Source organism: Emys orbicularis, chromosome 14, assembly GCF_028017835.1.
Source record: "Emys orbicularis isolate rEmyOrb1 chromosome 14, rEmyOrb1.hap1, whole genome shotgun sequence".
NCBI classification, from domain to species: domain Eukaryota; kingdom Metazoa; phylum Chordata; order Testudines; family Emydidae; genus Emys; species Emys orbicularis.
This window is the reverse complement of record NC_088696.1, coordinates 1,142,557-1,157,109: the sequence shown is the minus strand read 5'-3', so window position 1 is coordinate 1,157,109 and position 14,553 is coordinate 1,142,557. Positions and strand designations below refer to the sequence as shown.

At 49.1% G+C, this 14,553-nt stretch overlaps 1 protein-coding gene across 1 annotated transcript in view; it reads left to right on the top strand.

Moving 5' to 3' along the window:
- The window catches only part of PMFBP1 (polyamine modulated factor 1 binding protein 1), a 353,820-nt gene that overhangs the window by 168,194 nt on the left and 171,073 nt on the right, over window positions 1–14,553 (top strand). Inside the window, exon 4 of the mRNA XM_065416399.1 lies at window positions 618–685. Coding sequence (XP_065272471.1) covers window positions 618–685 — 68 coding nt within the window. The remainder of the gene's footprint in view (window positions 1–617; window positions 686–14,553) is intronic.

The following is a 14,553-nucleotide window of genomic DNA, read 5'->3' as shown; positions in this document are numbered from 1 at the left end:
TTAATGATATGCAAATGAAATATGCATAAAACCATTCTACTGTATGATGATTAAACACTGGAGACATTAACAGCCGACGCTTCACTGTTTGACTGTAATAATCTTTCCTGAACATCCAGTTTGATTGCGGAGTTATGGAAACCCATAGCAGTTGGCAGAGAGAAAGCGAAGGAAGGAGAGATGCAGGGACGCATCACCCATCTCTGCGTTTATCCCACTCCAGGAGACGTTCCCCCTTTGTACTGCATTCCTAGTGCTGTCTTTTGTAATCCACCCATGCGGTCGCACCAGGGCGATTAACGGGAAAAAACCTCTTTTCTCTTAATGTTTCAAAGCTCATTAGCCAAACGATTATTCCTCATTAACAGCGAAAGCTCATTCATTAAAAGGAAAAATATGCCCAAAAGATGCCAGCGCTGTTAATCCTGAGCCCTGTAGCTGGGCTGTAAATCCCGTGCTAGTATTTTCCATTCAAAAGAGACGCGCGCCAATCCACATTTTTTTTTTTTTTTTAAAAAGGAAAAGAAAACAGTTTGTATGTTTTGTAAAATCCGCAAGAGAGGCAATCAATATTCCCATTGTATGACTTTATTTTTGTCTCTCCCTTTTGATTCCAGCGCCCATCCCTGGCTCAGCGCCCGGTGCCAACAGAACACCTTTCAGGATCCACAGCAGCGCAGATAACGTAAGTAGCCAGCTGTCCCTGAAACCCGCTTCCAAAACCCCAAACCCCACAAAGTGTGTGTATGGATTTTCTCCTTCTCACCCCTCCAGTGTGCCACCCGGCTTCACAAGTAGCACCTTCCAAATCTCGCCGTCTTCAAGTTTGTGCATGTCTGTGTGGCATCCCTCCTCCTCCTTCACTCCCATAGTGGATCTTGTAAAGGGCTTCAGATCGGCCCCATTCATCTCCCTGGTGATAGCAGTGAATGTAGATAAATCTCTGCCTGCCTGCTTGCTGCTGGAGTATGATTTTTATTTTGTCTTCTGTGTATACCTGGGTCAAAAAATGGGATGTACATGCACATGCACACTCATGTGTGTGGGTGTGTGTCTCATATACACACACACACACGTGTGTGTAGAGAGAGAGAAATAAATACACACGTGTGTATACATAAACATACACGTACCTCACATACATACACATCTATGTGCTTGAAAATGTCTGAGGCAGTGTGTGCATATATGTGTGTGTGTGTGTGTGTGTGTGTGTGTGTGTATATATATATACACAGATAAGCATCTCTAGCTATATCTATATAAACATTCCCCCTCCTCCCAGCAGAGGCTGTGTGCATCTATGATCCTGCCCTATAAGAGCTGTATTCCAGGCTTCCTTCGGAATTCTGTTTGGAGACCTTTATGCTCCCTTCTCTGTCTCTCCCGAGCTGCAGAATTGGCACCTTTCCCTGAGGTTCTCCGAATGGCAAGTGGCATCGGCTGTAGCCTGCATTCTTGCAGCTTCCTGTGGCATTTCTCTCTCGATGTCGGCAACTCCCTTTTGTTTGTTGTTGACTGGGCTGGGGGGTTTTGTTTTATTGTTTTGGTTTTTTCTTTAGTTAATTTATAAATGAACCCAAATGTCAAACAAGCCAACAGCTTGCAAAAAAAAAAAAAAAAAAAAGCCCCGCACAAGCGCCTTCTGCTGCGACAGATGCCCAGATTGCCCCTGGCACGGAGGATGGGCACAAGGGGTTTGTTGTTGTGGTTTCTCTTTTGCTGTTTTTGTTGTTCCCTTTAAAAATAAAGACTCCAGGATGCCGGCCTCGGCTTGGAACGCAGCGGTGTCATGGCGGAGACGACGGCCTTTGTTTCACAGGGTGTGAAAGCATCCCTTATGCTGGCTCCACTGCGGCAGAATGACGTGTACAGGGGGGAAAAGTGCTGAAAGTCAGATTTGTGCCTCGTCGGTGGGGGAGTCCCCCAGATCCCCAGTAGCTGAGTCCCTGTGTCCGAGGACGGGCTTGCAGTGGAAGAACCTAGTCTGTAATCCTGGCATTTGCGCCTTCGGTTGCTGCTTGCTGTTTGCTCCTGGGGGTCTGGATAATCTCCCTTAGCTTTACCGCACTGTCTGGCCCGCATACAGGGCCCCTGTAACATATACCCGCTGCTGTTATCACACGAAACTGTGGCGTTGCCACTGAATGGATGGCACTGTGCCAACTCTTCTGCCATCCGCCCTTGCAGCTTCTTTCCTCCCTCCCTTCCTCCCTCCTCCTCCTCCCCCCATCGACTTGACGTTAATTAACACACGGGTTAATTGATTTTAAAAGCTGAAGAATTACAGTTAACTTTTCCCACAGGGTACAGACGCCAGCCGCTTGGCACAATTCTGCCTTTCACACTGGTGCAGGGGGGCAGAGAAAAGCCCTCAGCAAAACTAGCCACTGCTGAGGAAACATTGTCTGCTTATTGAAGTACAGCTGATGGAAGCCGATGAGCTACAGTCTCATCCTTTGCAATATGTTGCCATTATATTTTCTTATAAGTAATCAAAGCAACTCCTCCTCCTCTCCCTCCGTCACCCGCCCCCTTTTAAAAATGAAAGCGCTGCGGAAGTTTGAGTAGGAAAAAAATGGCTTATTACAATAAACAAAAAAAACCAACCCATCTTTGCTTTATTTAATTAAGTAGTTATGAAGGAGAGGGCTCCCCACCCCAAGCACACTGAAATGATGGGGTAGGCAGTTTGAATATTGCTGCCTTTTATACATTGGTCCTGTAGCCCCATATTTTTTGTCTCCCTAATTGACTCAGATGTGTTGCTCGTGGTGAAGAATCTCAACCAGGGGGAAAGTTGGCTCGTTGTAATTAAGAACAAAATTTACCATGTGAGAGCTTTGTTTTTTGATTTCTCTCTCCTTCACCCCCAATCTCTGCTGCAAATGAGGGCAAATTACAGTGCAGATGGGAGGAGACATGGCAATGCTTGGAACTTGCTGCTTTCACTTTTTTATGCTTTCGTTTTATTTCATTTTGTTTTTTAAAAGCATGAAGCAAGTGAAGCGACAAGAGGAATCCATTATGCAAATCATGTCACATTTGCATAATGTCTCATGACTGGAATATGCAAATGGGCTGTATAATTTATGAGTGCCAATGTCTGTCTAAAAGTGTTTCCCATAATTTAAAAAAAGTGAGCCTGTGAGACATGGGGAAGGCGGCTTGGCTTGCTGCCCTACCAGGGAAGCTCTGAGCTTTCTCCTCAAAGTGCTCCCTGGTAGCAGCAGCAGAAATTAAACTTCCAAATGCTCATTAACCCATCAGAGGCAAAGACCCCTTTCACACTCTGTCTCTCCCCACCCTTTATTTTCTGTCCCTCCCTCCAAGTCCACCCACCCCCACTTCTAACTTCTCCACAAACCACATGACTAATACATAGGATTTCACGACCCATTGGAAAAGAGAGACGGTTTCTGGGCAAGCTTGCTGTTTGCTTGCTTCCTTGTTTGTTTGTTTGTTTGAATCAGGATGGCTCGGAGACAGTGGATGAGAAGAAGAGTCTGCTCCTTCCAGCTGTGTCTTTGAGACAGACTGGCTTTGAAGATGCAGTGTGTATCAGGGAACAGCATTTAAAGTTTCTGTACATGGCAGGCATTGTGGCATGTGTCAGTGAGATTGCTCGATGTTTGAAATGCATTGTGTCTAACTCATGATTTCAGTAAGGGATCTGTGTCCGACTTCTTGAAGGGCTATGAAGGTCGATCTAGTGATGGCACTACCCAGCGAGAGCGAGTTCATGGCTGGAGCTGGCGAGCTCCAGTTCCAGCCATAAGAAAGTCTTTGAAATGCTCTGAAAATGCAGGACTGGTATCAAGGCTCTTTATGCCCTTTACTTTTTACCCAGGACTTGTGAGAGTCCGGTTTGAGCCTAGAGTGACTGCAGGGCTTGGGATTACAGTAAATAACGGAGCGCCTAGATACTTTCCAGTGGTGCAATGGCACCCACATGCTACATGGATGCCTGCCTGAGAAAGACCTAGAACAAGAGTAAGTAATTATTGATAATGATATTTGGGAAGGCGGATTTTCAATTTTGACTCTGCTGTATAGATATGGGGAGGTCGTTTTGATCCCAAAGTGAACTCAGTGGTTTGGAGTTGTCTCTTTAAACATGTTACAGTCTGTGGATGTCATTGAACTCGTAGTACTGGCATTCTGGGAGTGAGTGCAGCGCTTGGGGTGAGTGTGTGGCAGTGGTTGTCAGTTTTGAGTTGAAAAGGCCCCGTTCGGTTATGAAGCTGTTTTCTGAGTGGGAGAGAAGGGTCAAAAACTTCTCACAGGAATCTCAATTTTCATTTAAAAATGAAGCACGTTTCTAATCTTTCTGGTTTCAAAGAAAAGTTTCTGAATGTGAATGAAGCTGCCTTAATTGATGAACGTATAATTAATGACAGCTTTCATATGAAAGCATAAATTCATACTTTTAATATAATTCTGTATGTAAAGTTACCATATTTATATGCACTGTAAGTGTTGGCTTTGGCCATACATGGCATAATGAGCTTTTAAAATATTAACAAATTATTGTGTGTTACCATGTTTTTGTGTGTGTGGCTAAAACAGCACAATGGATTTCAGGACACGGGCACAACATAATTTTGAGGTGTGAGGTCACAAGAAGAAAAAGTAGGTGTGTTTTGAATCTTGGAAGGGAAGGTGAGAGTTTTTGAGGAACCTGTGAGAAAGCAGTGACAACCTTACACATCTAGACTTCAGAAGGTTTTTTTGTTTGTTTGTTTTCCCCAAATACCTGGAAGTTTGCTGCCTTCTTCCTGTTCTGAGAAGAGAGGTGTCTGCTGAGCAGCCCCTGCGGTGCATCAGACCACACAGTTCCTCACCGGGTAGAGCTCAGGCTAACTTAGAATGTGCCTACAGGAGAGGACTGAGCCTATGTATAGGGAGGATATGTGACCTACACCATGAGCACTTGGACAAAGAGAATGGGGGCATCCTAGCAAGTCACAGGGCATCAGCACCATTGGGAGTCAGGAGTGGAGAAGCAGCAGCTGGCCAGAGAGGATGGGAAGGGAATGGAGAACAATGATGCTGTAGCACTGGAGAGTGAGGGAAAAGCTGGTCTCCTGAGGAACAGTGAGGGAAGAAAGGCTTCCTGAGCAGGGTGTAGAGTGGTAGCACAATGGTAGCGTTGTCCTTCTGATGCTAGCAGTGATGAGAATCCCTTCGGGGTATGGCTGATGTTGAGACGATGGGAGCAAGGGATCTATTGTGTGAGTAAAATGATTGGCAGGCTACCGGGATCGGGATTCTGTCCCTACTTCGTGGGAGTTGTCTGTCTGTCTGTCTTTCGCTCTTTGCAGGGCACTGGCTCAACTCGCTGCTGCTCTCTGGCTGTCAGTATCAGTCATTTCTAAGATAAGACTTAGATAAGTCCAGTCATTTCTTAGATAAGCAAGAGCACAAATGAAATATTGATAAGTTTTAAACTAAATGAAGCAAAATTATTGTTCTTTCCTGGGATGCTGTGTATACTTCTGGGACCCTGCTCTTCCTGCTTTGCTCTCTTCTGACCTACACAACTCGTTCTGGACACCTTCAGTGCCACCCCTGAGTAGCCTAGAGGGTTGTGGAGGGGGCCTGAGGGGCTCTCCTCCCCTCTGCAGCCCACTGGCATGGGGATAACAGGCTCCATTTTAGACTTTTAGCCTCTGTCATTTCGCTGCTTTGGGGCTTTACTAACTCCAGCTATGGTCTGTGGATCCGCAGAAGGCAACATGCTGAGAACCATATAGTGTGACACTGGGGAGGTTGTAGAGCAGAACTGGTCCATCAAGGGATCTTTCCCTTACCAAGGGGTTCACAGAATGAACAAACTGCAGAACCACTGGCTTAAAACATGGCTTTGGGTTAGTTTCCCCTCTGACTGGAAGCATACCTGCTTCTCTGGACAACTAGACTGGTACAAAATAGGGTACTGGAAAGTATTGGTAAAGCTTCTTTCACAAAGCTCTGCTGATTCGCCTCAGTCCTGCTCTGCAGCAACTCCCTGTATTCGGATCCTGGAGCCCCTCTCCCCTGCATTTCTGCCAGGCCACCCCCATCCTAACCTGGAGCTCCTGTGCTATTCCTGTCCCACACCCCAGTTCTGCTAATGCAGCCAGTGTCCAGGCCTGCAGTGCCCTTTACTTACGTTAGTGGCAGACATCTGCTGAGCCAGAAATTGCCATGTATGACAGCTTCTGGAGTAGCAAGGTATTATGAAGATGTCAGTGAATCTGAATTGTGACAGAGGCATTGGTGTTTCCTGACTGATGAATTTTTCTTACGTGTTTGCTCCCAGTCAAGCTAGTGGCAGAAGCCGAGGGCATTTTAGGAGAGCTAATCTTTAGGGCGCTGCCCCTCAGAATACTGAGGGTGCTTTTCAAATCTTTGTGAAAAAGTAACAACTGCCAAAGAATGTTGTTTCCCTCTTTCATGAACTTGTGTGTCCTCTACATTCTCTTTGGGTAGAACCTGAGGAAACTCTGTTCCCATGTAAGTGGTGACTGTCGGTATTTCTGTAAAACAAAACCCGCACATATTCTCCATTTTGTCCCCCAGCTACCATTTTTTAGACTGATTTTCAAAAGAGTAACCTGTGCCTTGCACTTAGGAACATCCTAGGTTTAAGGACTGAAGTATCTATTCCTGTGCCAAAGATTTTCTAGCCCTTGCAAGCTGTGAAATATAAGACCTTAAAATGGGTAAACAGAGTGGTGATAGTCTGGCCTGGAGATCGGGTGCTCACCTGAGATGGATATGTTTGGCAAAGGGGTACAGTCTTCGAGTCACCTGCTCAGCGTAGGTGGAAAATGCATTTCTGCCCACTGATAACATTTGAGTGTGCCTTTTTTCAGGACCCTGAGGCAATGTATTTGACAACTGGGGGGGAGTTTTCTGCTTGTTTCAGTTCATGGAAGAGCTTCCGCCTTCCAACTAGCATTGTCTTGATCTCACCAAGTTATGCTTGAGTCAGCAGTTTGCTTCTTGAAGTCACTGGGTGGCCTTGCTGACAGTACCATCCACTCCATACAAGGAGTTGTACAGCAGGGTGTCATACAGTGAATGTTTGAGCCCATGGCATTGTATGTTCTCCCTGAGTGGTCAGACAGAGCTGTTGAATAGGAGGGGGAATAAAACTGAGCCTGGTGGGACTTGGCACATTGAAGCTTTTGGGGAGCAAGAATAATTTCTCACGATAACTCTCTGGTATCTGCCCCAGGAGAATTCCTGATACCAGCTCAGTGCACCTCCCATGATCCCTGCCGCATTATGTAGGTGGGCCTGCTATTCTTTATGGCCAGTTGTGCTGAAAGTCACTGATAAATGCAGCAGGATCAGCAAGTCTGTCTGTCTAATCTAAACGAACTGCCCATACCAACCTGCTCTTTGAAGTTCGCCACTATCCCCACATTGCCCAGATGCCTCAGATTTAAACCTCATCTCCTCACCTCTAAGGCCCAGCCTACATCAAAGTACACACTGGAGACAACCGGCTTGAAACATTTCACATTTTGAGAACGAGGGTGTTTTAGAAGGAGGGAGGCTTAGCAGAAATGTCCAGCTTTACCAGCAGGACAAGGTTGTAGCAGCATGGGCACGGGCCCAGGCAAAGTTGTTGCCAGTGTGCCTGCTCCAAAAATAATTGTGCAATCTCTGTTTAAAAAAAAAAAAAAAAAAAAAAGCACATCCTGCTTCTCTTTTTCATTCACTGCCCAAACCGTGCAAGCAGTTTCGGTCCCTGTGAATGATACAGACCCGTGGAGTATTCCTCTTTGATGATCCATGGCATGACCCTGGCTGGAGAGTCAAATAAAAGACATTCAGTCAGAATCCTGACACTCAGGGGAGCCAGCCTGAGGTCACTCCAGCTTCCTGAGCTCTCCCAGGCAGCCACTTGGAGTCATCGTCATGCTCTCAGTCACTGTCATGCAGCAATTCAAAGTCCTGCCTCTCTGAGCTGAGACACTTCTCTGGTCTCTCTCTCCTTATGGGCATTACTAATTTTAAAATACTTTTGTCATGCTGTATCATGACAAACAAACCAGGTGGTAGATGCTGTGTGTGAAATTGGGATTGGACTAACAGCACATCTGCTCTAATAGTAAGCACAGGTGGTTGTGGAGGTGATGCTCTTACATCTGAAGAGCTAGACTGACCCTTTTAAAGAAGTTACCAGTCAGCACTATCTGTAGCCTTGGATGGAACTCGCCACGTGTCCCTAGGATAGGTGGCTTCTTACAGAATTACTGATGGTAATGGAAGAGATCCCATGTCCTGTTGTCCAAGAGCAAAGCATCTGTGGGAGGTATTACGGCAGTATGGGGACCCCTGGGAGACATCACTGAGAAGTGTCGGGGTGGGGGGCGGGATAGCAGATCTGTGGGAGGCATCACTAAGTTGTAGTAGAGGGTTGGGGCCCACAAGAGGTTTCAGCACTGCAGCCTGTTGGGGGGGATGGCAGACCTATGAGAGGCATTGCTACAGGCTGCCAGGGGGAGAGTGGGCCCGCAGGAGGCATGGTGTATGGCCCATGGGGGGCTGGTGGCAGGCCTGTGGCAATTGTCTCTACAACTCGTTGGTGGGATGGTGGATCAGTGGGAAGTGTTGCCAAGACATTTTTTAAAAATCAGCAGGTCCAGACAACTTGCATCCAAGAGTTTTAAAAGAGCTGGATGAGTTTGCTGGACCATCAGTGTTGATTTTCCATAAAGTCTTGGATCACTGGGGAAACTCCAGAAGACTGAAAGAAAGCTAATGTTGTGCCAATTTTTTAAAAGGGTGGATGGGATGACCCGAGTAATGATAGGCCTGTCAGGCAGAAATTGATCCCAGGCTGATGCAGGACTCAATTAATAAAGAATTAAAAGAGGGTAATATAATAAATGCCAATCAACATGGGTTTATGGAAAATTAATCCTGTCAAACTAACTTGATATCTTTCTTTGATGAGATTACAAGTTTCGTGGATAAAGGGAATAGTGTCGAGGAATACACTTAGACTTCTCTTGGTACTGCACAACATTTTGATTATAAAACTAGATCAATATAAAATTACATGGCACACATTAAATAGATTAAAAACTGGCTAACTGATAGGTCTCAAAATGTAATTGTATACAAGGAATTGTCATCGAGTGGGTGTGTTTACAGTGGGGTCCTGCAGGGATTGGTTCTTGCCCTATGCTATTTAATGTTTTTATCAATGACCTGAAAGAAAATAAAATCATCACTGATAAAGTTTAAGGCGACACAAAAATTGGGTGGGTGGTAAATAATGACGAAAACCAGTCACGAATTCAGAGTGATCTGGATCACTTAGTAAACTGGGAGCAAGCAAACAATGTTCATTCATCTTCAACTGCTTGCTTGTGTCCATTCCATTGTATGTGTGTGCGCTTGCCACATGCACCAGTGCCCCAAGTTTTTCCCTCAGCAGTATCCATAGGCGATTGGCTCTGGTGCCCTCTGAAGTGGCTCTGAGGGCACGGTATAAGGGGCGCCGCTGGCTCCCCCCACACTCAGTTCCTTCTTACCACCAGTGACGGTGCTGGAACATCATCTTGCTTCAACAAGCTTTCTCGTTCTTAATCTGTTGATACGAACTTTTGCCTGTATATGGTTAAAAGTTATTAGTTTCCCTTAGTTTAGTTAGTTAGTCCCGGACGGGACTCAGCCTAGGGACAGCGACACAGGCCTCCGGCACCTGGACATGCTGTCGATGCCCAAGGCCCTGCAGGCAGCACAGGACAGCTTAGTGTTACCGGTGCTGGCCACGGCGGTGCCCCATTCTAAGGGCAAACCCGCACTGGGACCTTTCCAGCGGTCCCCATCTGTGCGGCACCACTCCCCACCTCAGGGAGTGTCCTGCCAGTGCTCGCCCACATGGAGCTGCCAGGCCTCAGGCATCGGGAGGCCAGCCCGGAGGGCACTGGATTCAGGGCACCGCTCGCCGGGCTCAAGGCGCGAATTGCCGGTGATTTGGTGCAGGCCCATGGAGGTGCGCCTGTCCCTGCAGTCCCATATCGGGACTGGCCTACCCGCTCTCCTAGTGTGCGGCACCGCTCCAGAGACACAGGTCAATGGTCCGGAGAGCCTCGCTACCGGTCACCAGAGCACCAGTACGGGTCGCCACGGTCGGGTCAACGCTCCACACCTCACCGGTCGACGGACTGCCACCGTTCAAGAAGCGTGAGGCGTCGATCGCTGGGCTGCCGTCACAGATCCGCCGAACGCCATTGGTCTCCGGGAGCTCGGCATGGGGGCTCATCACTCTCTGACAGATCCCTGTCACAACGCTGGGATCGGCACCATCGCAAACGGTCAGCACCGTCCTGGTCTCCGAGACGCGATCCCTCCTCTGAGCAGGAGTCTATACCAGGGTGCCAGGGTCCCGCACCGTGGGTACCCACTCTGCCGGCGGCACTGCCCATTGCATTGTGGGCCCCGGGCCAGTGGCCTAGCCCCTGGTACCTTTGGAACCGTTGGGGGTTCCCACAGCCCTCGCAAGGGCTCAGGTCAGCCTCAGGGGCCTCGGATAAACCATCAGCCACGATCTCCCACCTGCCCCGCTGACGCAGAGAGCTCTGGGGAAAAGACCCCTCAGCTCAACCCAGCTCCCATGGAGGAACCAGCCGAGCAGCCTTCAGAGGCGGCAGATCCTCTGGTGCCGGCTTTCTCCTCATCTTCACCTGACGAAGTGATTACAGGGCCCCCTCATCCAGTCCCGCAAGATGGTGCTAAGGCCCATCAGGAGCTGCTAAGAAGGGTCGCCTTGAACTTGGGGCTTCATGCTGAGGAGCTGGAGGAACCCTCAGACTCCCTATTTGATGTCCTTAACTTGGCAGCGCCGGCCCAGGTGGCATTGCCCTTGCACGAGGGGGTGGCAAAGATCACCAAGTCCCTGGGGCAGACCCCCTCATCACTGCCCCCTATCGCAAAAAGGGCAGAACACAAGTACTATGTGCCTGCTAAAGCTTCTGAGTATCTTTACACGCACTCTGCCCCAAGCTCCCTGGTGGTCTTGGCAGTTAATGAATGGGAAAGGCAAGGCCAGCCAGGCACAACCCCAAAAAATAAAGACTCAAGGAGGCTTGATTTGTTTGGAAGAAAGATTTATTCGTCCTCAAGCCTCCAGCTGTGGGTGGCCAACCACCAGGCCGGATCCAGGGCGGGAATGATGGAGGCCAGGGAGACCATGCGGAACTTCAGCTTCTTGAGATACTTGTTGAGGTCTCGCAGGTCCAGAATGGGTCTCCGATCCCCCTTGGCTTTGGGGATCAGAAAGTACTGGGAGTAGAAGCCCTTGCCCCTGTACTCCTGAGGGACTTCCTCCATGGCCCCCACTTGCAGAAGGCTCTGAACCTCCTGGGTGAGCAGTTGCTTGTGAGAAGGGTCCCTGAAGAGGAACGGGGAAGGGGGGGGACAGAAAGAAACTGGAGGGTATGACCCTGTGCCACGGTGTTGAAGACTCAGCAGTCTGAAGTTATAGAGGCCCATGCCTGGAGGAAAGGAGACAGGCTGTTGGAGAAACGTGGGGAAGCAGGATCTGGGGAACAGGCTGGTAGGTCACCCTCGGGCGCACCCTCAAAATGCTGCTTACCACCCTGTTGGTTGCGGGTGGAGCTCGACTGGGCAGAGGGCGCTGGCTGGTGACCTTGCTGGAGTCTGTAGCCTCTGCTCTTTTTACGGGTAGGCTCCAACCTGGGTTGGCTCCCAGAGCCCTGGGGCTGCTGCGGTTTAAGCTGCTTTCTGACCGGGCCCAGAGTGTAGAGGCCCACGGTCCAAAAGGTCGCCCGGGAATCCTTGAGCCCGTGCAGTTTTGTGTCTGTTTGTTCAGCAAATAGAGCTTGGCCATCGAATGGGGGGTCCTGTATTGACTGTTGGACTGCAGCCCTCCTTATCGAGATAGCTGAAGCCATGGTTCTGGCTGCAGTCTACCGCGTCTGAGGCCACCTGGAGGGCTGCTCTGGCTACCGCTTTGCCCTCTTCGAGGATCGCTTGGAACTCCTTCTTGGGGTCCTCAGGCAGCAAATCCCCTAAGTTCCCTCTAAGCTGTGCAGCTGCACCACTGCCTATTCAGCGCCGCTCAGGCACTTAGGGCTGCAGCTGGGAGAGATGCCTCTCCCCCAGCCCTGGACCTGCCGCGGCGCCCCTGCCGCGGCGCTCCTACCCCGACCCGGCCCGGCCCCGGACCTGCCGCGGCGCCCCGACCCGGCCCGGCCCTGCCATGGCCAGGGGACAGGTGCCCCAGCCCCGACCCGGCCCAGCCCCGGACCTGCCGCGGCACCCCTACCCCGGCCCGGCCCCGGACCTGCCATGGCCGGGGGACAGGTGCCCCAGCCCCGACCCAGACCCAGCCCGGCCCCGGACCTGCCACGGCCAGGGGAGAGGCGCCTCTCCCCCCCAGCCCAGGTGCTGCTGTGGGGAGAGAAAGCTGGGTGGAGTCCTCTCTCCCCACCATAGCCCCAGGGAGCCCCACTGCACCCCAAACCCCTCATCCCCAGCCCCACCCCAGAGCCCGCACCCCCAGCTGGAATCCTCACCCCCACGCACCCGAATCCCTCTGCCCCAGCCCTGAGCCCCTCATCTCCGGCCCCATGCCAGAGTCCACACCCCTGCCCCTCTGCCCCCCGCACCTCAACCCTGAGACCCCTCCCGCACTCCGAATCCCTCGGCCCCACTCTGCCACATGGATTTTGTTATGTGCACCGTTTGGAGGTGATGTGGGGAAAAATTGGGGGGAACACTGTGGGCCACACCTGACAAAGGTGCCTGCAGTTAGAAATGGCTTGTCTGCATGACACTGATTGCTCACAGCTACTGTTCTCGACAGATATCAGGCAAAGTGTGTGAAATCTTTAAATCTTTAACAAATCTCTCATTAATCCCGGCTAAGTAGATTAAAACCTACTGCAGGCTTTAAAAGGAAGCAAGCTGCTCAGTTGTAGGGCACTGAAAATATAAATGGTGGAAAAACAGTCAAAACAGATTGGCTTACAAATACCAGGAAGTAAGCGGCTTTCATGCAAGTAGTACCTAAGGAGGAACAGAGCAGGATGTTCCCAGTGCTCGGAGTACTTATGATTTTTCTTGTGGATCAAGTGTGCAAAAGTATATGCAAGGGTGCAGGCTGTTCAATAATTATTTCTGTAATATGTTCAGGTGTTGAGGTAGGGCTCAGCTTGATGTTAAAGCCCTGAATTTCAGAAAGGCCTGAACATAGCCCTCTGTTCCTGTACCTACAGGTCTGTTCATAGTACGTGGAACTTTCACCATCTGATTTGTGGGTGCAATGGGTAATTAAATACCTAAGGACTGTAAAATGCACCCAGCACTGGAAGGTGCTTCTGTAATTGAAAAATCAAGCTGAGATTTTGTGGGCTCAAACTCTCAGTAGGATTTGTTTCAATTATAACCGAAGTTATGGATTTATTCATTAAAACCTTCTGTTCCTTTTCTAAGTTCAGACAGTTTATTACAGCTTTTTAAGAAAAAATTCTGAATGGAAATTCTCTAAACATTTTATTTTTACATTTAATAAATTCATGGGAAAAAACCCTCATGGTTCATGTTTTAGAATCCAGCTATGTAGTTTGGGGCATGTTGTCCTTCAGCAACCTCTTTTTTATTTTTATACTCTCCCTCTTTTTTCACCTGTCTGTCTGTGTCCCTGCCCTTTCTCTCACTGTATGTTTGCTGGTCCTTCTCCATTAGTGGGAGAACTAGACCTGTGAATGTTGGCACTTATGTTGGGGGGAGGGATAGCTCAGTGGTTTGAGCATTGGCCTGCTAAACCCAGGGTTGGGAGTTCAATCCTTGAGGGGGCCACTTGGGGAGCTGGGGCAAAATCAGTACTTGGTCCTGCTAGTGAAGGCAGGGGGCTGGACTCAATGACCTTTCAAGGTCCCTTCCAGTTCTAGGAGATGGGATATCTCCATTAATTTCTATTTCTAATTTCTATTTATATGTCTTAAATCTGCCCAGAGTCCTTAGCCCCGGGATTTCAAAGAAACCACCATGACAGTTGGCAGTGAGAATTCTGGGTTGAGATCTGATGCCCTGGGGTGTCATGTGGCTGAATGAAGATTGCTCATCGGGATTAAAGGTGACAAACAAGGGAGCTGGCAGGTTTGCTGAGCTAAGTGAGAAGGAAGGGAGATCAGGAGACTGTTTGTGGTATGTCACTGGAATTTTGAAGAAGCAATGTTGACTGACTGACTGACTCCTTTCTGCGTGACCATATCCACCTCTGAGCCCAGCTTTGTAGAAGTTGAAGGCTCCTGCAATCCTTTCTTCTGCTGCTTACCTCCTGTGTTCCCAGGAATGCAGAGTCTTCAGTGTAAGCTGCCTTAGTTCACAATCTCATGGGTCTGCACCACTCTGGTTGATAGTGTTCAGTCAGTGGGGCCAAAGGTAGTGCTCCTGTTTTGTACCATATGCTCTGAGATAGGCCAGAACAGTGATCTGAATCAGAGGGGTAGCCGTGTTAGTCTGAATCTGTAAAAAGCAACAGAGGGTCCTGTGGCACCTTTAAGACTAACAGAAGTA